The 27,351-nt window shown below is 42.5% G+C and overlaps 1 protein-coding gene across 1 annotated transcript in view; it reads right to left on the reverse strand.

Annotated features, from left to right (window-relative positions):
• AKT1 (AKT serine/threonine kinase 1) overlaps positions 1 to 24,697 on the reverse strand; it is a 78,293-nt gene extending 53,596 nt beyond the window's left edge. Inside the window, exons 1-2 of the mRNA XM_030240100.2 lie at positions 24,568 to 24,697; positions 17,960 to 18,136 (exon numbers count right to left, since the gene is read on the reverse strand). Coding sequence (XP_030095960.1) covers positions 17,960 to 18,005 — 46 coding nt within the window. The 5' untranslated portion in view covers positions 18,006 to 18,136; positions 24,568 to 24,697. The remainder of the gene's footprint in view (positions 1 to 17,959; positions 18,137 to 24,567) is intronic.
• Between the last annotated feature and the right edge of the window lie 2,654 nt (positions 24,698 to 27,351).

Below are 27,351 nucleotides of genomic sequence, written 5' to 3' on the forward strand. Positions count from 1 at the left end.
GCCTGTGCCCAGATCCTCTCCCAGGCAGGGTTTTAGAGGACAGACTCCTCTGTGCTAGCTACTACGTGTTTGCACAACACAAGTCAAGGTCCAATTGGAAACTTATCTGAAGAGTTGCTCCTGTGCAAACTCTGAACCTGAGTTCAGAACTGAAACACTATTTGTTTGTCCATTTATCCCCTGGCACGGTTGGCTTTTTGTCAGACAGATGTATGCCACATGCAAGTAATTTCCCAACCTCTCTGCTCCACCTCCCTCCACACACTCTGCACACACTCTGACCCTTCAGCAAATGTTGTAAGAGAGGAGGAAGTGCTTCTGACAGTTTGCATACTCTTCACAACAACTTTATGCCAGAGTATAAATGTTTTCTCCTGCCCTCCAACCCTACTTGTAAGGAAACAAAGCAAAACAAACACCACTTCCCAAACAACTGAATGCCCTAAACCTAGCAGCAGGAAAGGAAAGGGGAGGGAAGGGGTGGAGAGGAAAGGACAGAGGATGGATTACACTGAAGTTATTTTTGTCCTGTTCAAGTGGATGGGCAGAGATGACTAAATATAGAACTTATCAAGGCAGGTGAAGAAGAAAGATGACATGAGCCCCATGTTCCAAGGAGTAAGCAATAAATGAAATATGCTTCTACCTCATGGCCCAAAAAGCCTCCAAAACAACTTATTTGCATGAACAAGACTCAATTGAACAAATATTCAACTCACTGGCTCCTTCCCTTCAGACATGTCACAACATACATGTTAAGCAGATAGGTTTCCTGTCTCTTACCTGGTTGTACTATATGTAAACAAAACTATAAAGTCCACATTAAAATGGAAAAGCTTCACTCTGCGGTGACTCTGGACAGAAATTCTTTAGAAGAAAGTATGCTTGCATGTACAGCTGGGTAATAAAGCTTTGCTTGAAATCAAACATTAAGGAATGTTATGTTGTCAGTGGCAACACAAAGGATGTGGTTTCTATGAAATTTAACCAGTTGTGTCAGGGACAAGTGCTTTCTTCTGGTCACACTGCAGTCCAGGGCTTGCTGAGAGCAACTGCCACAGCAGTCTGGATTTTGCAAGTGAAAATTCATTCGTATTTTTAACTCTTTCCTGGGTGTGAGTTAGTCTTTGAAATGCCCTGGATGGCTGGTGGCAGAAGCACACACTCCATTCAGTAACTGAGAATAGGCCAGGCTGGAAAACAGACAGCAAGAGTCACCCAGGCTCTTGGGCTCAGGGAGCCTGCAGCCAAGGACCCAAACAATCACATCCAGGAGGACGTCAAGGGCTTTCCCTGTTGGCACATGAAAGGAAGGAAATCTTTGACTGGAAGACATGGCAACAGTCAAGCCATGACTTCAGTGGAAGCCACACTCACATCAGTGCCATAATCTACCACTGGGCTCAAAGAACAGAAAGCTTTTATGTGGAACATTTCCCTTCTTCCATCTGTGCTCCCAGTCACCACAGTATCCAAGAGCCCCACAGCTTGAGCTGCATTTGTCCTCACAACATCCCCATGAAGCAAGGAAGTGCTGTTATCACCACTTTACAGATAGGGAACTGGGGCACAGAGAGAGAAAAATAACCTGTCTGAGGTGATTGTATAAGGAGGAAGTTTGTTGCAGAGCAGGGGAAGACTGGGTTCAATTCTCAGTTCCACAATGGTACCCTCCTACTCCAGACACCTCTTCAGCTCCTGGATGCTCTGCCTTCAATTTGACTAACTTACTAAGCTCCCCTGAGCCACATGGACTAGGTAATGGATATGCCTTTTAGCAACAGCATTTCCAGCCCAAGACAAACGGAAGAGGGTATCAGACATAAGGGCTCTTTGCATGCAAAAATCCAAAACTGAACAAGGAAAACAATTTCCAAAATAACCACCATTATTCTGGTATTGTGGGAAAAGGAAGGAAGACGTATCAAGTTTTCAAAGCAGAGAATTAAAAACATCCACGGCAGATTCTAAGTATAATTTAAAAATAATTAGTGAAAGTCTAACAGGAAGCTGGTATTAGACATGCATCCTTCAAGAATCTCCCTGCTCTAGATAATTTAGGTTATACAACAATAAGAAATAAAAAAAGTCCCTTTGGTACTACAGCTATCTCATTTCATACACAGATCCAAATAATACAGGCCTAATGTAGTTTCATATGGAGACCTTGGCTCCAGACTTCACACAATACTGTCTCAGATAAAACAAATTCCAGAGGCTGCACACCACTCAAGGTTTCCCATTCCTGGCTGAGCCAGGCTTCAACCCTGCCCTCAAAGGCTCTCTTTTCTAAGTGAAACACCACATCAGGTCCAAAATTTACTCTGTCCTTTGGGACTCTAGTTGCAACCATCCAGAGAACCTGTTATGAAATAATCTACAACTTAAGGGCATTCATAAAGCAGCATTTAATGTCAAATGTTTGAGGTGACTATTACCCTGAAACAAACAGCAGAGATCCATCACACTATGGATCACCGGGTTTATTGAATCTGACTCCAAAAGGTGACTGCTCAGCTCAATGGCCAAAAAATGACAAGACTGCTACTAAACCATCAGGAACAGGTCTTGATAAATGACACAGTCACTACACTGATTTGGTCAAAGGAAGAAATTTGTGAGGCAGTGGTAACTGAGGACACCAGATCAGCCATTATGAACTTCCAGGTCACCTCTGGTATCTATGGACTATTCTACCAATTGCTGCTGATAAGCTGGACTTCATGGCCCAGGCCTCATCTTTCACAACAGGCTGTAGCTGTAAACTCCAGCCACCAGCAACACAACATGCATCTAAAGCATGCCTCCTCTTCCACAGAGTTGAAGGAACTGTAGCCAACTAGCTTCTTCTGAAGGCAGCACCATCAGGCACCTAATTTAACTCCTGTCAGTGACAAAATAGAAGCCCTGCTTGAAGGTGCCCAGAAAGAACAGAGCTAGTTCTACCACACATCCTGCTACACTCAAATTTCTGCCCTTCCTTTTATACTAGGACTATAAAAAAGTGAAGGAGAAAGGCTGGGATGAGGTTAGAAACATTTCTACTTTCTGACAGCAAGCCTAATAGCAACAAGAGCCAAATAAACAAATGAAAGCAAAACTTCCAGCAGCTTCACAGCTACATAGCAATCACAGTAAACTAGACATTCTATCAACTAAAGCAAAAAGTAGCTTTTGGGTTCAGACCCAGAACACTTACAAAAAGTAGCAAATAAGCACAGCTTGTTTATTCCCAGTTCTGAACCTTTCCCTTGAAAAATCTCAACTTCTGTAATCTCAACTTCAGACCAGCCAACACTGAAAAATGAAAAGGCCTGTTGACAACTGAGGAACTGCTATTTATTTTCTGTTTGATGGCCATCACAAAGAATATGAAAAATAAAGCCAAACACCTCTACACATAACGTTGTTATCCTCCTTCAAAATCAAGGTGGGCATTGCATGAGATCCCCGATATCCCAGTATTAAATCGGTCAAGAACCACAGAATACTTTATGTTAAAAAGAGCCATTTGAGGTGATCTGGTCTGATCACCCTTCCCAAAGTGGGGCCACTCAGAATACTGCAAGACAATTCCTAACACTAATACTGCATGTAGGTAATTCAGAATTAAAAACCATACAAACACAAGAAATAGAACAAATGAAATTTCATCGAACTGCAATTTTCAAATCAAATTTGAGGAATAAAATCTCAAACCTGCATAGTCATGTGCCCTCATTTTTATCTCCTTACCTCCAATAACTGGTCTGAGCATTTTAAGAGTCAACAGAAAGATGAGTATCAATACATTCTCTGTGTGTTCTGGTCATAAAAAGGAGAAATGAATCCACTGTTCCTCCATGGTTTATTTCACCACATGAATGATGAGAGAAAAAGCACAGGATTGTACATGGTCACAAAGGTATGCATGGGCCCTGAAGCGTGAACATGAATCTACAACCACACATCCTGTTGTGTGTCATTCCATTTCTAAAATAATGCCTGAAAAGAGGAAAGTCTCCAGAAACATGAGGTTTTGCCATAAGCACACCCACTCTATTCACAGGAATAAACAAACCTCTTCAAGAAACCAACAAGAGCTGTTATGAAGTAGCCCATTGCTAGTAGCCTGGAGCAGCTCCCAAGAAGAAAGCTTTCCTTTGGCCATAGGAAAGGTTTTTTAAAATGTTAAGAGAACTTCATATATATCCATTTTTTGCATAATCCTACCAGTAACATGTCAGAGGATTAACAAAAAAAAAACAAACCCAAACCCCAACCCTTAAAAGTACATAAAACTTATAACAGCGTATCTGAATTTTTTCCTCTATTTTAGATGCAGCTTTTCTGTAACATAATGATTTGTGTTACTGCAGTACACAGCAACTTCACATACACATCTGGATCTGAGCCACCTGCTGTACACACGGAACAACGAGACATTCCCTGTTCTGGGAGGTGACTGTCACAGGAAAGGGACAATGGAAAGCCAGACAGAGACACACACAAAAAGGGCGACCGATACTGGGCATTGCTGGGAACAGCAGTCTCAGTACACACACATTACAAGTTCATTGGGGCCTTTTATAAGCAACACAAGGAGCCAGAGCTTTTGAAGAGGATAATAAAGCAGCACTGCAGCTGTTTACAGGGACCATTTCCCAAGTGTGAAAGGGTAGCACAAGAGAAAGCAGGAAAAACTGCTTGCTTGCCTCTACGTTGTAGTCACAGTATAGACACATGCTAGGCTAAGGGGAGGCAGAAGTTAACATCTTAATAGCAAATTAGAGATGGTACAAATAGGTATGAAAAGCAAAAGCAGCTGGTTTTGTAGCTCAATGCAACAGAGGAACTAGTAGCAGGGACAAAGCAGCAGCCTAAAGAACGAGCTCTGCTCTGTTCAGAGCAGCACTCTGAATGGGACGTGGTTACATGCCAAGCATACAAAGATGCAAGATGATGCAAACCTTAGAAAAGTATATTCTCCCCCTCCATGTTTTGCTTCTGTTTTCCATTTTCAAGAGTAACAGTACAGTCCAACAACTACAGGAACTTAGAAGATTAAAAAAGTCTCTGCAGCTATCTGCTTAGAGCTGAGACAAGTCATTATTTTTCAGAAAGAAATCTGGCCACCTGCTGCTCTAAGCAGAGAAGGCGGGATACATGTAAAATCATGCTCTCTCTGAAATTACAACTGATATTACTCAGGAAATACAGACTAGACTGGGAAAAATGTGCATTAATTCCAAATGGTGCAATGTGCTGAACTGAACTGTACACGGCTGGCTAGCAGTCTTTATTCTGTTCTCATAGGTTTGCTCATCTTAAAATAATTTTATATTATTCCCAATAATATTATTCCAAATCTTCTACAGACACTTTAGACCTGTGGCTTCTGTTGTCAGAGTATAGATATTGGCAAGGCTGGGGCTTCACAAAACCTCAGGCATTAACAAAAAGAAAGTTAAATGAGTTATTACAGAAGGATGAAACACCTACAGAACAAAAAGTTCCTACTGCAGTAAGAACAGCACATTCTAACCCAATAAAAGCAATCACCAAGTCTAGTCACAGGGCACACAAGAAATCAGATCAGTCTAGGCCAATTACAAGGTGTAAGTTTTAAGCAACTGATCTTAATGCAGCTGTTCCACCATGGCAGCAGCAGACTGCTCCACTGCATCTGTCTTTAACAGGGATGTCCCACTGTGTTCAAAATGTGAGGTCACATTTGGCTGCCACATCTTTGCAACCCCACTGCAAAAAGGGTGACAATTAACCCAGCTTGTAAAAGCAACAGTCTGAAGAAAAAATGCCTCATTTTACCTGAACATGCTGAATCTGGCACGAGCTGACAGTCAGGGAACACACAGAACCCTTTAAAAATACACAGCATCGTTTATGACACTGGGACAGTACTTTGTGTTGCACAATCCAAGCTTTTGTTTTAAGCAAGAAAATGTTTTCTAAATATTTTGTCACCATGACAGTCTAGCCCTGGACTCTAATTCTGCCCTTGGTTGCTCCAGAGAACCCCTGTGAAGTCAACTGTGTTGCACAGCTCGTCACTGCATCCCAAGCTGCCAGGAAGGCTCACCTGCAGTGCAGCCAGCACCATCCTCTTGGGCCTGTGTGTTCTGCACAGCTCTTTCAGTCTGAATTATTGCCTGCCACAAACTAAGATCTGTGTGAAGAAACAATATCACATATAAGAGGAAGAGAGGTTTGCAACTATGAAGCACCAAACATCTTCCCAATAGGTTCAACTTTAACTAAGACAAAACCAGCTCCTGAGATAGCAGAATGAAAAATTTTAAAGACAGAGAGAAAAAGGGGCACCAGAAAACATTCCAAATTTGAGGGCCCTGTTCCAAGTAAAAATATGTCTCTCAGAGACATAAATTTGGAAATTACATCTGAGCAGATACAGGCCAAGTCCACAGCACAGCACCAAGAGAAGCAGTAGAGCATTTCGGTATGACTCAGGAAGCCCAACAAACACTTCTGCAGAACAAGATCAACAGGGTTTTATATACAGCAGCAGTGTCATGTGAACAGGCAGTTTAGTTTGTGAAATAAATGTTTGCATTGTCATTTAAAAAAAAAAAGAAAAAGCAAACCAACAACTCAAACCAAAAAACACCCTCTATTCCACACTTACAAGTTCCCAACATAAAAACATAGCAGGGGAAGGAAGTACTTCAGCAGCCAAAATTTACAAATTCTTACCATAACTTTGGCACAGTAAACTTCTCCAGTGTCACAAAGGCCTATTCTTCAGGGGGCTTGGTTGCCTTTTTTTTTTCAGAAGGACTAATCCACATGTGAAGGCTATTAAAGAACACACAAAATGCCAACAGAAGCATAAACAGGCACATTTTGTGTGCGTCTGTTTTCCAAGTTATATCTGTTTTTCCTTACACAGATACCTAAGAACAGCCTGGAGGCAGGTATTCCTGCTTTCTTGCTTTTTTTGATGAAGCTCAGTAAGCTTTTTCCTTTCCCAAAATGACAATGCTGCTTTTATTTTAATTCATTCAAATCAGTGAGAGAGATTCATCCTCTTCAGCTGCACTCAAGCGGTTAGGCTTCAGGAATTTAACAAAGAATGAAGATTTTAATACAGAGAGGTTTTGCTTGTTAGTTTGACTACAAAAGAAATTCCTCACAGTAACCTTTTAATTGTTTGAGAGGCACCTTACTAGGATCTCAAAGAAAATGCTTAATACTCTAAGTTACACTTGGCATTTCTGCACAGCAAAACAAATTCAAGCTCTGAAAGTCAGCATTTTTTACCTCTTATTATCTGAAGCTACATAAAAGCTCTAACACAGATTTGAAAGAAATATAACAGAAAATTCTGCCTGATCAAAGTACATAGTGCTAAATTTATCCTTCAGTTTCCAAAACACCACTTGGAGATTGGGCATTTAGAGTTCTATTCACTGGCTAGAAAAAAGCCAAATGGTACATTTTAAAAAAGTGACTTTGAAATACTGTTATGAGAACAGGGACAAGCTATGTAAACCCTAAAATTCTGTGGGTCTTTGTATTCACAATTATTGTCACAAACTAAAAGGCTCATATTCCCTACTAAGCAAACATTTACAATTAAATCCATTCTGCACAAAGCATTTGCATTTTGAGATAGAACAGTCAGTTGTTCAGCTGCTGTGATTTAGATGGATTGGTTCATTATTGCTGCAGTTCGTTTTCAGCTACACTGTATAACAAAGGGGTGCCAATGTAGTCGTGAATGGCTTTAAAGCTAAGTATGCTGCTATTCTTCCGTGATGATGTAATTTAACCATCTTCCCATCTCTCAGATCAAGATATCTTGACTTTACAGGCTAAACTTCAGCAGAAACAACAGAAACAAGCTGTCACAAGTGTTCAGTAGGCAATATAGAGATACTGCAAGTCAGCTGGAGGTTGCTGCCAGCAAGTTTGCAGTGGTTTTCCACAAATGAAAATGCAATTTTTGCCTAATTCTTATTTAGAATAAATGCTTTTCTTATCGTGCAAGTGATAAGGCAACTTTGATTTCTACATCAGGAGATACATCAGTTATATACATTTCAAATGTTCCTCCTAGAGTAAAAATATACGTATATCAGAAAAGAAGACCAGATTTACAGCTGTCCCTGATACAAAGAAAACTTCAAATTGAAAAGGTCAAATAGTATACTGCTCTTTCACTGTTTGAAAAATAACACCAAAGACAGTATTAAAGTCACCAATTTCACTCTTTAAGAGAGATTAAAGAGAGAGTGACTTATTACAGAGCCAGACAGTGACAGGACAACAGAGAATTGTTTCAAACTAAGAGAAAAGATTTAGATTAGATGAGGTTAGAAATTCCTTAGGCTGAGGGTGGTGAGGCACTAGAGCTGCCCAGAGAAGCTGTGAATATCCCATCCCTAGAAGTGTTCAAGACCAGTTTGCATGAGGCTTTGAGCAACCTGATCTAGTGGAAGGTGTCCCTGTCCATGGCAAGGGGGTTGAATTATATGATCTCTAAAGTCCATTCCAACTCAAACCATTCTATGACTAAAGCAGATAAACCATTTCTTTTAGTAACAACCATGTAAAAAGGCAGGATTTCTTTTTTAAAAAAATTATGGGAAAAAAACCATGATGATCTGAAACACGGTCTTCCTGACACATTGTCCCAGCAGCACGAAGACCACTTCCCATAAAATTACTTCATCAGTGAATTTATACTGGCATAGGGCTCATATCCTCTGCCCAGAAATCAAAGTCCACCTAGAAAACTACTTCCAAATCCTACAACCAGCGTTGTCACCACAGATAACCACAACTGGATTCTTGACTGCTCCATGCATAAACTTACAGTAGAATAATAAACATTTAATACAGCTAAATCTATGCAACTACACATTTGAGTCTTGAATTATTCCTTGGTGTTCCCAGATTTTCATTCTACTTAATGAGCATAGGAAGGCAAGGAGACTGCATGATCAAAAGTTAAAAATAATAAAACAAGACAAAGAAAAATCTACATTACAAAGAAAACACTTTCAGTTAGTTAAATGATTGTTATTTACAGATGGTTTATTGACCACAGACAGGCACAGGGATACATATGACATGTAAAAACACCAGTCCAGACAATCCATGCCTGGAAGCCCCTGAAAAGCAACCAACAAATAAAAAGCTCTATTCCCACTCTGCAGAGGCCTGGCAATGGATTTTGAGCTGCTTAACAGGTTGTTCAAGGGTGTAACTATTTACTAATACTCCAACTGAGAAGCTCCAGTGTAGGTATAAAACCAAAAATACACAGAATTGTGTGCAGTCTTGTAATTCTGGGCATAAACCCTACTCAGTGTGAATATTTTCCACACCAGTTTAACCACATCACTCTGCACCAAGCAGCAATATGTTGTCATTTGTAATATGGCACATACAAAGGCTCGTACAGGAAGACACAGCAAAATTTTAACTGAAGTATTTTTTCTCTTGAATCTTAAGATTTATTTTAGGAATTTGATAAATAAAAAAGCAGTTCAAATACAGTTTCATTTCTTTGTTTCTATTAACAATTAGACCTGTCAAGCATCTTGCAGGTAATCAGAAATTTATTTTTTCATATTGCCTGCTTTCTGAAGTGTGATAAGGATGTGCTCTGTGATCCCCAGACCCTCTGAACAACTGCAGAAATAGCAGGGTACTAATACTGCTAAGGCTAGGAGCCCAGAAAAACAAAAACATACACTACAAATTATTTCAAATCCACTATTTTTTGAGCTTTTTTCTGACAAGTAATTAAACAGCCCTTTTTGTTCTGCTTAGTCTAAACCATGAAGCAGGCACTTTGAGAAAAATTGGAGAAGAAAACCAATGTCATGAAGACAAGCAAGCTTCTCTGCTTCAGGGAGAAAAACAGGCAAAACTTTCAAAATCTTGTGACTTCTGCAGTGGGAACTGATTTATAAAGCCACCATAAACATAAGGGCTGCACTTAAATTTTGAGAATTAGTAGCAATTGCTGTTAGCAGCCTAACCTCCATCAGTACCTGAAGTTCACTTCAAGTCACACCAGTGTCAACCTCTCGAGTGTCCATCAGCAAATAATGATTGTCTTTAAGACCTCTCCTATGGAGACAGGCTGAGAGGGTCTGGGGCTGTTCAGCCTGAAAAGAGGATGCTCTGGAGAGACCTTACTGCTCACTTTTTATACGTACTGAGGACTTAAAAGAAAAACTGAGAGGCTTTTTATTTATTGTGACAGGTTATGGCTCTAAAATATAGGAGAGAAGATTTAGACTACATAATATTTAATAAAGAAATTCTTCACTCTGAAGGTGGTAGAGGCACAGGCAGCCCAGTGAAGCTGTGGATGTCCCACCCCTAGAAATGTCCAAGGCCAGCTTGGATAGGGCTTTGAGCAATATGGTCTGGTTAGTGCAAGGTGTGCCTGCCTATGACACAGGGGCTGGACTAGATGATCTTCAAAGGCCTCCTCCAACCCCAACCATTCCAAGGCTAGGCCAGGCTCCCTCCCAGAACAGGTATCTCCTGTGAAGGCTGTGGTTCACCACCAACACAAAGCCCACTTTTCTGGCATGCTTATCCTGTGGTTCTCATTAGGAGACCATTAGTAAAGCCCAGGCAGAGGAGACTGATTTGACAGCCCCATAAATTACTCAGATGCTGCACTCAGTCCCATTAAGAGCATGAAATACCACTGCACCATGCACAGAACCACTGACTCCAAAGAGTATTTCTACATGCAGTTCACCGAAGGCCTGGGTTTTGGACAGCACTTCAAAACATGCTCTCCCAACTTACCCAGGAGGCTCAGGGGAAACAGTAACTGACTTGCCCACAGTCTGTGATGATTGTTTACCTCAGCTGTCCTCAAATATGACCATGCACTTTTGAATAAACTGATAAATTTCACAATGTTATTTGACCAGCTATCTTTTTCACATTTTTGGCTCAACTTGAAGAGGAGGGAGAATAACCCCAGAGGTCTGTGGCATGCTTACCAACTGCACTCAAAGTCAGTCTTCATTATTTCCCCCTTTCAGCTGCAGTAAATATTTCTCACAAAAACACACTACTTCACACCTAATATGGTGCTTTTCTTTCTCCAATCTTTTTCTTCCTCTTTCCTCACATAGTTTCCTGGTTTTTGTTCCCCCTTTAAGAAGCACATTGTACCTACAACATAATGCATCTGAAAATAATAATCCCTCCTCTGTCTTCCCCCATGAGAGATGACTTTTAAATAAGGCTTAACTAATTTCTTATTCTTTGTAAATCATCTACTCCAATATGTAAAATGGGGAAAACCCCAAACAGCTGACAAGTATTTGGTTTTTACAATGCTCTCTCTTTTAAAATACATTAAAATTAAATGTTGAGCTATTAAACAAATCCTTTTTTTCCCCTCAACAGATATCAAGGTCTGTTTCCCAAATGAATCTGACACCAACCACCACTCTAATTTTTAAGAGAATTATTAGTGACACAGAAAGTGTATGAAAGGAGAGACACCACATGTCACCATGTACTGCTGTAAGAGCATCAAAGTCCTCACCAGCTTTTTCAGATGGCAGAATCTCAGGCTACGAGGGATAACCAGGAACAAGTTTGGGCAGGGGAAGGCACAGGCACAGACAAGGAGTGCAACTGACAGTGCTTACACAGTGGCAGCAGCACCAGCTGGAAGGGAAGGAACCTTCTGGCATTCACACAGGGGCTGCAGGGGAAGACATTTCCAAGCAAGGACAAGGCGCCAAATTTTAAATGCATGGCACAGCACCTTGCCTAAAACCACCTCTGCAGGAACGAGCAAGCTTTATTCTCTTGCTCTCTCTTTACCTCAAAATAGCATACTCACTCAGTACTTCTTTCTTCCTACATCCAAACCTGATGACTTCTCAATATGCCTACTGAGAGAAAAAAAAGAACAGAAAACATGGAGAGCTTTCTTTTTTTCTTTTTCAGAGGCCTACCTTTCCCTTTTTGAAAAGGAAGGAGCTATGAAAAAGGAAATCAAAGCCAATACAGGCACTTTCTGCATGATCCACTGTATCAAGCATTCCCAGGCTTGCTTTTACAGGGCTTGCAACGTCCTAGATCCCTCATTCTCAAATCCCTTTTAATAACAAGTAACATTAATCTATGACGCTACCCCACTTTTAGAGATAAAATTGAGACCTAGTTTGTTTCCCTTCTGATGTGCAATAAAACAGAATATGAAAGTAAACTTCCAGGACTGACATAAATAACTTGGGCATCAACACCCCAGCTCTTCCTCTTTGCCATTCAAAGAGAGAGTGCTCAGTCTCACTTCCAAGTAAGCTCCAGTCAGTTTACAATCAATGAAAAACACATCTAACCCAGCATCACTTCTCTAAAGAATTGAAAGTATTTTGTGAAAATGTTAGAATAAAGACTTTTTGGAAGTAATTTTTACTGAAGAAAGAAACATTTGGATGTCACTCTTCAAAAATGTGAAGCTGTAGAATAAAGAATGGGTTTAATGCAAAAATGTTGCTGGAAAGTAACAGAAACACTCCAAGACAAGTAGTCTGCTCTGTGAAAGGAAGATGAGCCATTTCTAGGCTACACCAGCTCTTTCAAAGATGAAGTACAGCACAGTTACACTGCACCAGCTGATTCTCAGTTTCTGACTTCCCCCGTCATCCAGAGCAAACTTTTTACAGTACAGTGGACCCAGCCTGTTTCCTATGATCTCTCCACAAATAATTCCATCAGATGAGATTACCCTCCAAAAGTCTAGCTGACTAGCCATTATCAGCTCATATTTCTCCAGATGTTTTGTGATCTCATCCTTTCTTAATGTCTCTAGCATCTTGCCTACCACCAAGGTCAGATTTATTAGTTGACAATTTCCTGGTTCCTCCCCAGTCCCCTTTTCCCAGAACAGGACAAGCAAAATGAAAGCAACCAAGAGCTAGAATTGCAAAACTATTGCCCCTTGTGTTGAAAAAGAGACACACAAGGAAAACCACAAACTGACACAGCTTATCTTTTGTTTCCAACAAGAAGAGCAACAGATTTCCCTATAAACCCAACCCTTCAGTTCTAGAAACAGGATCACCATCTTTCCCTCTGTCACAAGTTTCCCACTCCATTCTTCGTTCAGCCCCACTCTGGTTTTTGTTCAGCCCCTATCTTGTTTCTTACCTTTCCAGTCCCCCCAGCTTTTTCCTCTGAAGCAGCTGTGCCCTCTGTAGCTGGCATCTTCAGAGTTCAGATGACTCTTAGGATCCTTTGCATCAAGTGCCACAGCCATTCTTTGAAATACCATGAAAGGCAGATGATCCTTGAACTAATCTGAACCTCAAAGGTTCTGACTACACAGGTCACCAAGACAGTGCATCACTACATCCCAGCGACAGACAGAAGCCAAGGTAAGAACAAATAAACACCCCAAAATAAAACATACATACACACACACAGAAAAAGAGGTAGGTAACACGGTAAGAACAGAAAAGAGAGAAGAAAGAAGAGGTGAAGAAAAACAGCAACACCAGAGACTCCCTGGCTTAAAAATATATCTGGTCATGTCTTGTAAAATCCTCTTTTGATTCACACTAACAGAATACTGAAAGTATGAACCTGTGCTCCAAATAACAAAGGTAAAGTTCACCATCTGTGCTATTCTGCTAGGGCAAGTTAAAAGAGCAACAATCAGCATTTTAGTCCTGGTTTACATACGGATCTTGCATCTACTTTATGCAATGAAGTTACAGCAAGAAAAATCACAACAGGCCACTTGCTATTTATTGGGTTGCCTGTATCACTCCATTCATTACAGAAATAATTCTTTAACCAAAAGAAAAAAAAGTTATTAAATCCAGAAGTAGAATAGGTATCCTATGTATTATTTCTCATTTTAGGCCTCTATTAGATTTGATCAGCTTGTAAGCTACAGACTCCATCAGTCAAATAGTTTTACCTGACTGAAGTCCATAAAAATTGGCATTTGGAGGACATGTTATGGTTTTCATAGTTAAAATTACTATGTGGTGTTAATATGCTATTTAAAAACAAAACAGCTCTGCATTTCCTGCTAAATATTAATGGATGAATACACAGGTCTCTCCAGTTCCTTATAATTGCTTCAGATTTCTCAGACTGAGAAATGGAGATTTTTCAATTTCCTTTTTCAAATGTCAGTGTGTATTTTTCCCTCCTCCTCTTTCCCTGCCTCCAAAAGACTCCTTTTTTTCATACAAGTTTATGCCCTAATAAGAAAACCGGACATACTAGGGAGGACAGAGATGACAGAGTATCAAAACACACAATCCCCTCTTTGTTAGCCATGCAGAAAGACTTAAAAAAAAAAAAAAAACAGGATGAAGACTGAGAACAATAGAAGGACCTTTATAAAAAGGGACCAGAGCAGAAAGATGTAAGAAATTCAATGAGATCTTTAAAATGGATCAGTAAAGCAAGTAAAATACACTTGGGTATACCTCTGTTCTCCAAAAAGTTCCCCACACACAACCAAAATTAAGGATCCTCATGACATACATTCAGAAAGCCTATAATCTCAGAGCTCAACAAGCAGCAATTTGGGCAGATAATTTTCTCCTTCTCTCCTCATATTCAATCACAATTATAGCACCTCTGCATCGAAGCATTTCCCCCATCCTTTCCCACTAAACAAAACGTTCAGCATCACACAAGCAGGGACTGCACACCCTGGATGTACACACACAGGCTGGATGCACAAACACAAGCCTGAGCTCCTTCACACCTCCCACCTGTGTTCTGGAACAGTCCAGCCATGCAGGTATACAAAGGGTGGTCACAAGAGTCTGTCCTTGCTGGGATTTGAGTAACAGCACCAAGCACTGCTAATGGAGAAAGGGATGGGGAGGGGAAAGTTCATTCATGAATTCTTTTATTTCTGCGTGGTTGAGGTTAGACATGTCATGGACACAACTGGCCCCAGCAAAACAAACATCTGCACTACTGGAAGTGGAGCTTCTTCAACGACTGACTTAGAGAACTGCCAGAACTCTCGGTCAGGCAGCAATGTTTAATTTCATTTCTCCATTTGTATTTTTAATCTTGGAAACAAAAACATAAATGTAAAGCATGCTGACAGAAGAAAACAACTACACAGCTCTAGAAAGCCGTGCTACTTCCCTGCCAGGCCGAAACACCTGCTCCTGCTAATGATGGCTTTATGCTTACTTACACCTGCCATCCAGAAGGGCTCCAGAGCACTTTGCAGCCTGATTTATACATACACAAATCATTAAAACCACCAAAATTAAGTCACTGCTGGGGTGAGATGTGGCAACTGTTTAACTGCACGCAGCCAGGCTGTTCAACTGCTCAGGACAGGAACTGTAAGAGACACCAAATCCAACCAAAGCTATGAGGAACGTTAGGTTGAGAGAACATCATTGCCTAATCTGGATTTTAGCCAGTCACTAATATATTTGCATGTGGAAAACCCTAGGATCTTTAAAGTGCACATGCAGTGCAACATTTGGTTTTATAAATGATCTAAAATACTACATATATATACACACACACACATATGTGTATATATATATATATATATATATATATATATATACACACGCATATATATATATGTTTCTTGTATCTGAAATCCCCCCTTTAGCAGTCCCTCCCTGCACTAATTATTGTTTATGCCTTGACTTCAGAAGCTCACCATATCAGACATAAGTTTTGGAAACATCCTGTGGCTGAAGCACTAAATCTAGCAGAGCCAGCAAACTGATAGTGTCTGGTAATAAATGTAGATTATTAAAAAAAAAAAAGAAGCTTAACAAAACACATGCACATACAGAGTGGATAAGTTACTCCCCAGCAAAGACAGAGCCAAATGAACTGAATTTGTCAACCTATCCCTGAACAGCTACAAAAACCAAGAGATTCCCAGGGCTGACACCAGCAGGCTGAAGAGAAAATAGAGCATTGCTTTCTAAAAACCTCTCACGAGAACAACTCCAAATTAACAGCTGCAAAGCCAATGGATTGGAATGAAATAGGTGTCACTGCACATACCAAGAGGGCAAAAGGACATTGGGAAACAGGTTAAAAAGATTAGGAAACCTGGCATCCAAAAAATGCCAAGGTCCGTTTAACAGTTTAGGAGTTCGGGCACAAATTTGCAGCATCAAATATGCGGAACATGCAGAGTAACATTTTGAAAATTGGAATGTGCTCAGCATGTAATCTCATCATAATATTATCAGCAATCCATCAGAGATAATAATCTGTTTCTCTAAGGCAATTTTAAAACAACAAAAAAAATCAGGAGATCTGGGCATCTTTTACTAAGAGCTCCTCCAGAGGTCTCTTTACTTGAAAGTAGCTTTATCATAATCCTAGAAACAACAAAAATTCATCTCCCAAAACTAAACACAGACAAACCTGAAATACAACATGATCGTTTAAAAGTTTCAGACACGTGTGCCTCTGAATCATCCTGACAATGCCTTTTCCATACTGTTTAAAATAAATGTTTATCCCTCAGACTTTTGTGCAGTACTCCTCAAAATAACAGATTTTTTAAAAAATTACAGGTAAGTGTAGGAAGAATTGCAACAACAGATGATTAAAAACCCCCAGCCTGAAAACATTGTTTAAAACAAAAAAAAAAAAAATCTCTGATTTGAAGTTTCTAGATTCATAAATGGGAATGGGAAGTATAATTCTGTGTTTCTTTCTTCTATTCCAAACACAGAATAGTTCTCAAATACTTTGTCAGATCAAAGCAGCTTGGGTACACCAGAATTACTGAATGAGCTAATTAAGCTAATGAGTGCAAAGGTGTTTCCAACTGAAATAAACCGGAACAAAAAAAATCCCACACACTCCCCTAAAAAAACTTCAACAAAACATTTGTACATCAAACATCAATCTGCTGAACTACACTGCATATCCAATTGTTAGAAATATACACGTCCACCCTCTTAAATACACATTATCAACATGTTTTCTGAATTCCTAGATATTTCTTATTGTTGTTGAAGAACCACCACCCTTTACCAAGGTTATGATAATACATTTCAAATTTCTTCCATAAATAATTATGTTATACCTTTGCACCTTCAGGCAAGTTGTTGCAGACCCTCTAGAAAAATCCTGAGTCTGCAGAACCATGTAAGTTTCCCTACTGCTGGAGAACACAGATTCTGGTTTTAGTCCAAAAAAATGACAGTATCATGGAAAGTACCTTACACTGCTCTCTCCTTTCCAAGAAACAATAGTAGAGTACAAAGATACAGGTAATACCCAATAGGATCAATGCTTGAAAATGAACACCTCCCCAAAAAAACCAAACCCACTGTTTTGGGAAGAAAAGAAGGCAAAAAGCCTAACCATACATGTGACTGTCTTTTCAGTTTTGCCACTCTGTCAAGAATAAAGACTTTTGATAAAAATCAAATGTCATTCATGGTACAACCAAAATACATAGAGTGCAGAAACTCAAGGCTATTCTTCCTGTCCAGAACACTGGTACCCAGAGCAGTTCAGATACACACAGAATAGCACATTTTCTAGCAAGTCTCTGCAAGAGCACAGAATTGCTCACAAAATACAGGCATATTTTTTATCACTCAAAAATATCCATCTTAATTCTCCCTTCTAGCACAAAAAGGAAAACTACAGACCTACATAAAAACCAAAATTATTTACTACAGTTTAACCCCTAACACTCTAAGTAGTACCTCTTTCACTTGCTACCTTTATCATAATTTTCAAAGCAGTTGACACCAATTTTTGGTGAACACATGAACACACACAAGAAAAACCCTTAACCATGCATTTTCTAAAGCTTGAAAAAAAGTCAGGCACACTCCCTATGTGCTGTTTCCCACTAGGATGAACAGGAAAATAATGGATTATTTGAGGACATGCTGCTAAACACCAGATTAGAGAGGGATGGAGTCGTTTCACTGTCCAGAAGGGAAGAGTCACTTACCTCTTTTGTGAAGCCAGCCTTCCTTCACTATCGCTACTTCATTCATAATGGCAGGAATGTCTCTTGAAAACCAGTTTATGGCAAAAGATCACTCAGCTGAAATTCTTGAACTCCAGCAGAAGGCTCCACAACAGGGACGAGGGTACTCTCCTCCGTTTTCCTCCCTTCCAGCTATTTCTAAAAGGATCAAAAGAAGAGTACACCATCATTTCAAAGCACGTTGCAGACGTGCAACAACGTATACAACAGGGAGTAGTTTTCATTGCTGCATTGCTGGTTTGGGATTTTTCTGTTCTATTATTATTACAAATCTTAAGCAAGGGCTTAGCTCTCCACAAGAATTTATCTTGGCGGGTAGAGGCGCCAAAATACAGGCTTGCTAAGGTTCTACTTCTTCACTGAGTAGGCTGATCATGGGCAGACTCACAACACTACCAGGTGCTGTCTGAATTACGGGTGGATTCAAGATCTTACCTAGCAGACCTCCATCTCTGCAACACCACTTCGCTCTTTGCAACAATAAAAATTCTGAAATATCACAAACCCAGTTTTCAATGTTTCCTGGTAAGGAAGACTTCCAGAACATATCCTGGAAGGTTTCATACAGCCTGATAATAGTGTATTAACCAGCACACAGTGTGTCTTAGAAATAAACCTCTGACAATAAATATTCCAATCCTGCTTCCGATTATCCTACCTTCAGCATCATCCCCTTAATCCCACTCAGATCTCCTTGACTCCCCAAAAAGTATCTTCTCGAACTTTGATATTTCTAACTTCTACCTCTCCTAGAGGTATACAAACAACCACAGATAAGCTCACGTACCTTACTCTTATCCCAGCCCTTACAGCACCCTGATCAACTTTACTGCTCTTCCTTAACTGTGCTGTAGTTTGCTGCTGCCTTTCTCACAATGAAATATACCCAAGCACAACTTGGGACTTTTACCCCTCTGCTTTATGAGACAAAATCCCTCTCTAAATAGCTCAAGATTGCCATTTCTTATTGAAAATGTGCCTTGCTCGTGGCTGACTACCATAGAAACATTCTGTGCCATTTCTCTCCCTCACTGAATGTATTCTCTTCCCAAATGCATTAGCTTTTATTATTTTTCTAAATTGAATCTGATTATTTTTCTCCTTGTGGTACAAATATTCCCTGTTTTTCTTTATTTCTTCTATGCTTTCCGAAGTGTCCATGCTGCCATTCAATTTGGTATTATTTGAGTGATCAAAAAACCTAACTGATGACAAATTCCCAGCAGTAACCAACAAGTTTAATAAAACAAAACCCAGCAGCATTTGTAAACTGCCACCAAATACCCAGCTTTTACTGGAGTCTCTCACCTACCACAGAGACATCCCATTCCCACCTGACAAATATATACCATCTCTGCATGCGTCTGGCATGTGTGCATCAATTATCTCTGAGCATTGCAGGTGATAGCCATCCATCAGAAACTAGATTAAAAAGCAACTAATTCCCCATAACTCACTAAGACACAACACTGGATGGAAGAAAACAGGTGGTCAAAATGAATTCAACCTAGAACTGAAACCCCAGCAGGGGCAGAGGGCTTTGTACTACATCCCAGTGATCTGAAACAGGCAACGTTCAAAGCACAAAGCTCAAATTTGAACAAGTTCCATCACTGCCAGCAGAAATGGATGAAGAAAGGAGGTCACTTCCCTGACACTCTGCCTACAAACCTACACTGTTTGTAACTGTTCCTCAGCTATTCCAGTTAACAGTTTATGTTGAAGTTCTCCCCAGAAACAAGGTGAGTTTGGATTTTTTTTCCAAATTACAAATCTGCCGATCTCACTAGTTAGAATTATCAACTCCACGAAACAGATGTTTGCCTGAGGGAGGGAAGATACACAAAAAACTACACTGGAACAAGTGATATGTAATAATTCCTAATTTCATAAATAAATATGAGAACACTGTATGCTGCAGAATAGAGACCAGTAATCCACAGCTGCCAGAGATACCTTGGAACAAACTCCTTGAGCTCCAGAGCAATTAGGATAGAACCTGACAAACACAGCAGGCTTTTTCCTTTCAAAATGGCCATACACAATGCACAATAGCCATGCAAGCTAGACTTGCTTGCTGATGTCAAGAGGAGGCTAGACCTCACTTAAGAGGCCTTGAGCAATTTGCAAAGTGTTGAACAAAACCCCCAAGATTATCACAGCTTGAGTATGGAAATGCAACACCCAGGTGTGAAAGTTAACACTTCTAACTTTGTGTCATACAGGGTGCAGGGACTGTGCAATCCTACCTCTGCATCCTGAATTCAGCCATTTAGAGGCACTGAGCAATCAATATCCTTCCCAACAACCATACACAAAAACGGAAGCTACAAGACAAACTAGGCTGTAGAAAGGGCAATACTATTATTAAAAACATAAAAAAGCATGAAGGACCAGAATTCTCCAATCTGCAGCTAACTTACTCCAGGTTTGCCTGCATTAACACTTGTCAGGATTGCAATTTGGCAGCTTCCTGCTTGTCATCAGCTAAACTGTCATTTAATAATCCAAACCTGAATGACAACAGAGCCAAAAAAAGCAGATCAACAAAGAAATACAAAGTTCAGAAGGACTATTTTTTCTACTCTCTGTGCTGTCCAAGCAGCTTGGACTGTCTTTTCCCTACCATTTCTACCCAAGAAATATTTCCCACTTGCTCCTGAAGCTGTGCTCTCAGGGATGTGTTTTTACCTGCCCACCTCCTTTCAGGGGAGAGGGGCGGTGAAGGGGGCGGAGAGTTTTGTAAAGAAGCCATGGCACAACAAAGTGGAAAAATATTAAACACTTCCTGACACCAACCAGGATCATGGGTCCCACCTCAGTCCTTGAGTCAGCCATGTCAGAGCACTTACTTCACATGAAGAAACTTAAGCTATTTTTAATTTGCAATGTGAAGAGCTGGGGATCCCTTCTCACTGTCTAACAAGATGTCCATAGGCACAGCTCCAGCAGCAGCAAACCTGCCCTATCTACTGTATTTTAAGACACACATTCAAGCTGTGCCTAATACATCTATTTTAGTAAGAGACGTTATTGAAGACAGTAGCAGCAAGCAAGAGTGATTTCTCAGAATAGAAGAGCAAGTTAACTATAGGTCAATGTAATACTGAAGATGTGTAAACCAGAAAAAGTTCCTTTCCATAAAATCCTTCGAGGGGAAAAGAAAAAAAAAAGAAAATGAATGATTACAGTCCTCATTTATGGCCATCTAGGAATGGTTCCCAGTGAAGAGAGGGCATCTGAGGTAAGTATGACCTGGCTGCTCCAGTCTGTGTCTGCACAGGACTGAATACTGTCAAAAGCTAAACAACTTGGTCTTTCTCTTAGTCTTCTCTTTGCTTGTTTTTCAACATGCATTTCTGTAACACTTTTTTTAACACTGCAATAGTCCTCATGCAGCTGAAGGGCTGTAAATCATGAACGGCATGACATCAGCATTGTATCATGGTGACACCGGTTTTGCGTACATATTAATGCCTTAAAGGTTACTAAGTTCTTCATAAATAATGAGATAACTCACTTCTGTAGGCACTGCAGCAATGAAACCTGCTTTAAGGAGTCAGTCAAACCAAGCATCCAACAGAAGGTGGAGCAGAACCACCTTTTCTGTATTTGGGAGAGTCATGTTAGAGCTTCTCTCGTTCTCTTCTATACGTTATCCTCACCTTCTTTTTTCTCTAAGAAAGTAGAAATATTAATCTGTACTTCCTGTCTTCTTTTCAATGCAAAGTTTTATATTTGTTTCCACTCACACCCTAGAGCAGATCAGGAAGAAAAGGAAGTCTTCCATTAAGCTGAAGCTTAAGCTTATGGGATGCAGGAGCATCCATGGTAATCACCTCATCTTCGTGAGGTAGAGTAAGCAAGGGACTAAAAGGAGACTGACCCACCAGCCTCAGTCCTGGCACGTCAGACCGTGTTTGGGCTGCACTCATTAGCCCAGATCAGAAAGCAGATTACAAAAAAGCATTCCCCTGGGCAAACACTTTGCCTTGTCACATAACCAGTTACCAATGCCCACTGCCCTGGTGTAGTACAGTCCTGATTCTCCCAGGACACTCTGAGCCCAAATGTGCTGCACATCCTTACATGTTCTCACAACATACAGCAACAGGACCAGGCAAAACAGGATCCAGCCACCCAAGTTTGCCACTGTGGGCACATGACACTGCCATGAGAGCAGATGAGGTACAGGAGCTGGACTGGGCGAGGGTGGTGCATTCAGGCCCATTACATGCGATGCCACGAGCAACCTACGCTCTCTTCCCAGTGCAAGCTCCCAGCTGACAGCCAACTGCACCAAAACAGCACAGACACAACAAAGTTGGGCTCCAGCCAACGCTTCAAGTGGAGCGTACAGATAGATGTTCCCACCAGGCTTTGACCAGTGAAGTACATCTCCTGCCTTACGCAAATCCTGCCCTGGCTGTTTCACGGGAGCAGCAGTGATTCCAATGTGCTCAAGGCCCTCTGAGCCTGCAGCAGCTTCGCACCATGACCCAGTTACCAAATCTGGGCAGACAGCTTTCAAGGAAGCTTAGAAGGACCAGGTTGTGCCACCATCTTAGCTTCCCTTACAAAAAGGCATTGTGGGCCACGACTTAGGTGCGGCCACCAGTATTTGCTACTATATGCTGTGTGTGTCCAATGACACCACATCTCTACTGGAATTTCATGGCAGCAAGTGCAGCAGATCACAAGGTTCACAAAGGATTCTCAGATACTAAGTTATGGGGAAAATGGCAACTGGAAAACAAAAATATCTACAGCCACATCCCCCCCTCCCTTTTTTTTCCAATCTATTAGCATAATCTAGGTTTAAAAAACTGTAATTTGAAATATTTGTGCTCTCCTGCCTCTGATCAATAGACAGGAGGTTAATGCTGTTCAGGTGAGGGGCCACAGTTACGACATCCAACTGTCCATGCTGCAAACACAACAACAGTTTGACAGGACAAACTAAGCTACCTATTTCAAAACTGAGTGATGGCAGAAAAGTGACTTCTTCATAAGCCCCTCTGCAGCCCAGACAAAATCTTCTTTATGTTCCCAAACAAGAACAAGTCTTTTTACAGTTTACGCTCATATAATTTAAGAATTGTGCAGCTCGGAACTTTGCTACCAACCTGAGATATATTTAATCAAATTCCGTTTTAAAGTATTTGTAACTGAAGTTTTGTTCAGTCCCCAAAGAAATCAAGACAGTTGTGAAACTATTTAATTGTTAATGTAATCACTTACAGAACATTTTTATAAGTGAATACTGGAAAGTGACTTGTGGACACTGGATCAATTCTTAAATTTGATTTACCACTGCTGCACACCAAAAACAGTTCTATAAACACCACACACAACACAAACCCTACTATTTAAAAAAAAAAATTAAAGGCAGTCCCACAGTGTCTTTAAATCTGCTAACTCAGACAAATGTTGTGGCTGTCACCATGAAACTAACTACTACATGAAAGTAATTACTAGTCATGCAGTATGTCAAATTTATTTACCTGCAAACAAATACTCTTGAGCATTAAGTGTTAGTAACTCCCTTTTATAACTGTATTTTGAAATGTACATCCCTCCTGTGGTATAAATAAAACAAACAAGAGAAAATCATGGATTTGCTTCTTACATGAGGTAGCAAAACAAAGCAAAACAGTAAAATATTTCCCACAGGGGTGGCCGGGGTGGGGGGCACACACCACCAATAAGGTGCAAGATGTATCTGCATCAGTAGCGTGCTGTCAGTAAAATAAATTGAAAGTACCAGAACGTTTGTATGCTTGATTATGTGTTTTACAAAGAAACAAACACAAGTCCTACAAGTCTCTAAGACAATTTCGGCAACTGCTTCACCTGGGGGAGTGGGGGGGGATTCTGCAGACAGCTCCCTAGACCTCTGCAAAACACGACTGCAAAAAAAAAAAAAAAAAAAAAAAAAAGGAAAGAAAAAAAAAAATCAAGTCCACAAGCACTGCACAGCCACCTACACACGCGAAATGCCCACGGAGGGAATCACACCCCCGTCGGCAAACACTCAGTGGTCCGCAAAGCGGAGCTGGGCTGAACAACGCGGCCGCAGAAGACAAGGGGAGAAAATGGGGGCGGGAGAGGTGGGAAAATGGGGGGGGCCCTCAGTTACTTTGCTCGCCACTGTTTCAGAAATATCACAAGCCACCTCCCAGCCGCCCCCACCGCCGTTTCCCCGGGGGATGCTCACTCAGGGGCCGGGGCGGGGGCAGGCCCGAGGGAAGACCCCCGCCCCGCCGCCCTCTCACCCACCGCATCCCCGGGGAGCCAACAGCTTCCTGTCCGCTCCGGGCCCGCCGGCAGTACGGACCGACCGGCCGGGGCCGCCTGCCGCCCGGGCCTCCTCGCCCCCCGCTCCGCCTGGCCGTGCCCGGGGGCCGGCGGGGCAGCCCACGCCCGGGGAAGACGAAGGGAGAGCGGCCGCCCCCTTTCCCGGCCCTTCCCTTCCCTCCCGGCCCCGTACAATGCGGCCGCGCCGAGCAGGCCCCGGCCCCGGCGCTTCCTTCCCCCAGCCCTTCCCAGCCGGGGAGCGGGTCACTTACATGGCTGGAGCCCGGGGAGGAGGCGGCGGCGGCGACAGGGGAAGGGAGCCGGGGAGGGAGTCAGGGGAAGGGGAGGGAAGGGGGGAGCGAGCCAGCGAGCGAGCGGGGGAAGGGGGCGGCCGGCGAGGCGGGCGGGCTCTGCGGCGGGCGCCGAGCGAAGGCCTCACTGGGCTCCCGGCAGCCGCCGCCTCCTCCTCACCATCCCCGGGCGGCGGGGCGGCTCCTCCTCCCCCTCTCGTAGGCGCTCGGCCCGTGGGGCTCGCACACCCGCTCCGGCTGCCGGCTCGCCTTCCCCGCCGCTCCGCCCTGCGAGGCCGCCCCTCGCCTCGCCTCGCGCCGCCGCCGCCGCCTCCCCCCGCACCCCCGGGCCGCGCTCCCGCCGCCCGCGCCGGGCTCGTCCCGCACGCGTCTCCGCGGCGCTCGCTCGCTCACACCCTCCGCGGAGCGGCCGCCGGGTCCCGCCGCCGCTTCCCGCCCGTGCCTCGCTCCGCTCCGCGCCGCTCCCCGGACGGGGTTCGTGGCCTCGCCACCCTCCGAGCTCCCACAGTGCGGCGGAGCAGCGCCCGCCAGCCCGGCCCCCTCCGCCCACCCGCCGGCCCGGCCCCAGGCCCCGGGGGCGGCGTTTCCTGGCCCCGGGCGGCACGGTGTTCCCCCTTTCCCTGGCACCGGCCCGGGCCTGGAGGAGAGCGGTGGGGACGCTGTGCCCCGGGAGGGGAGGGATGTGGCCTGTCCTGACTCGGTCTGTGAACGGCTGCCTGGAGCATGGACAATTTCACAGAATCAATTAGGTTGGAAAAGACAGGTCATCGAGTCCAACCTATAACCGAATACCAGTATGTCAACTAGATATGGCACTAAGTGCCACATCCAGTCGTTCCTTAAACACCTCCAGGGACAGTGACTCCACCACCTCCCACTGAAATGGGCAGCCCATTCCAATGTCAAAACACCCTTCCTTGTGAAGAATTTCTTGCTAATGTCCAACCTAAACCTTTCTCGCTGCAGCGTAAGACTGTATTCTCTGGTCCTGTCACTGATTGCCTGAGAAGAGAGACCGAGCTCCACCTGGCTACACCCTCCTCTCAGGGAGTTCTAGAGAATTGTATCATCCCCTTGAGCCTCTTTTTTTTTTTTCCAGGCTAAACACCCTCAGCACCTTCAGCTGTTCCTTGTAAGATTTGTTCTCCAGCCCCTTAATCCACCAGATTAGTGCCCTTCTCTGGACAAAGGGTAACCCCAAAAAAGAGGGACCCTGCCCCACACAGGTGAGAGGCTTAGGCAGCCCCGGCATTGCAGACTCAAGGGAGGGCCAGGCTCCTTTAAACCTCTTGGGATGCTTCCAGCAAGCTCCCCCCAAAAAATGGGGTGCTTCTCTGCTGTCAGAGTTTTCCCTTACACTCCCATAAAATACCAGATAACTAACGAGGTACCGCAGTACGTTGGAGGATGCGCCAATATCCCTTTCCACATTGGACAGGCTGAATTAAGGAATTACCCATGGAGGGGCTGGGGTAGTGATTCTGGATGTTGCACTCAAGGCCGTCCTGCTTTCACAGTAGGAATGGCTCAAAACATGACAAATTGCTCCAACTATTGCTTACAGCATGGCAATATTTTTGGTAAGGTTTTTGAGAGCCATTCTGCTCTAAAAAACAATGTTGTGGAAACACCAATGACAGATTAACGTTTCTCTGCCCTTCCACTATCAAAATTTGTCTTCTTCGGTCATTAAGAGATCTCGCTTATTCTCAAATTGACAGTGCCATAAACATTAACTGGGTTGTAAGAACTGATTGGATTTCTTCAGAAACATACGATCACTGATGATCACATTTCTGCAATTGGAAGCTGGCTGGAATTTAGGAAACAGCACATCTTCCCACAGCTTTGCACTGTTGGCAACATAAAAGTGCATAAAACGCATTTACAGCAGTAAAGCTGGGGAATACAGCTCTGCCTTTACAAACCTATTGGATATAATAAGATGCTTTTTTACTACATCATTTTGATGATTGTAAATGTTTACTGAAATTCACTTTCTTCTTCCATTTTGATTAGCTAGGTCTGGCTGATCATATCTGTCATCAGGATTCCCAAGCATCAAATGGATTCCTGGATTTGGGTACACTGGTATGCTAGAGGAGCCAACAATGAGGCAGAGTAGAAATGTTTCACTTTTCTTCATGGAGGGTGAACAAAGAATAATGCTTCCTTTCCCACCAACATACAGAGCAGTTTCTGCTGGCAGAGCAGCTACACTAGTGTGGGATTTTCTGTGCTTCACCTTTAGGTTTACTGGGGCATATTTCAACACAGTTTTAAAAATGTACCACTTCAGGCACTTTAGCAGAGTAAGCAGGCCCTGTGGTACTGGCCCAGTTACCCAGGGCAGAATGGAATGGCTGTGGGAACTCTGTAAGATGTAAAGGTAATGGAAAGGAAAAATCTGGGGTTGTGATCACATTTTGACCTACCATGCATTACTTACAAAATACCTGGTTTGTGTGAAAATGTAGGTAGTCCTTAAAGATGGATTTAAAATTAAATTCCTCACCAGTGTGCAAAACTTGGAGGCAGCTCAGAGGACATGTATTTTATTTAACAAAAGCATGGACAAAATTAATTTATCAACTAATTTTGAGCCTTCAGGCTGTAGTTACATCTAGAAATAAAGTGTGTGTGTAAGTACAGGAGTTCACAGACCGTGAGACAGTGGGGGCAGGGGGATCTCTGGTAATAGATCTGATTTCAGGAGAGCTTTCTCACCTTCCTGACAAGCCCTCT

This window comes from Serinus canaria, chromosome 5 (genome assembly GCF_022539315.1).
Source record: "Serinus canaria isolate serCan28SL12 chromosome 5, serCan2020, whole genome shotgun sequence".
In the NCBI taxonomy this organism is placed as follows: Eukaryota; Metazoa; Chordata; class Aves; order Passeriformes; family Fringillidae; genus Serinus; species Serinus canaria.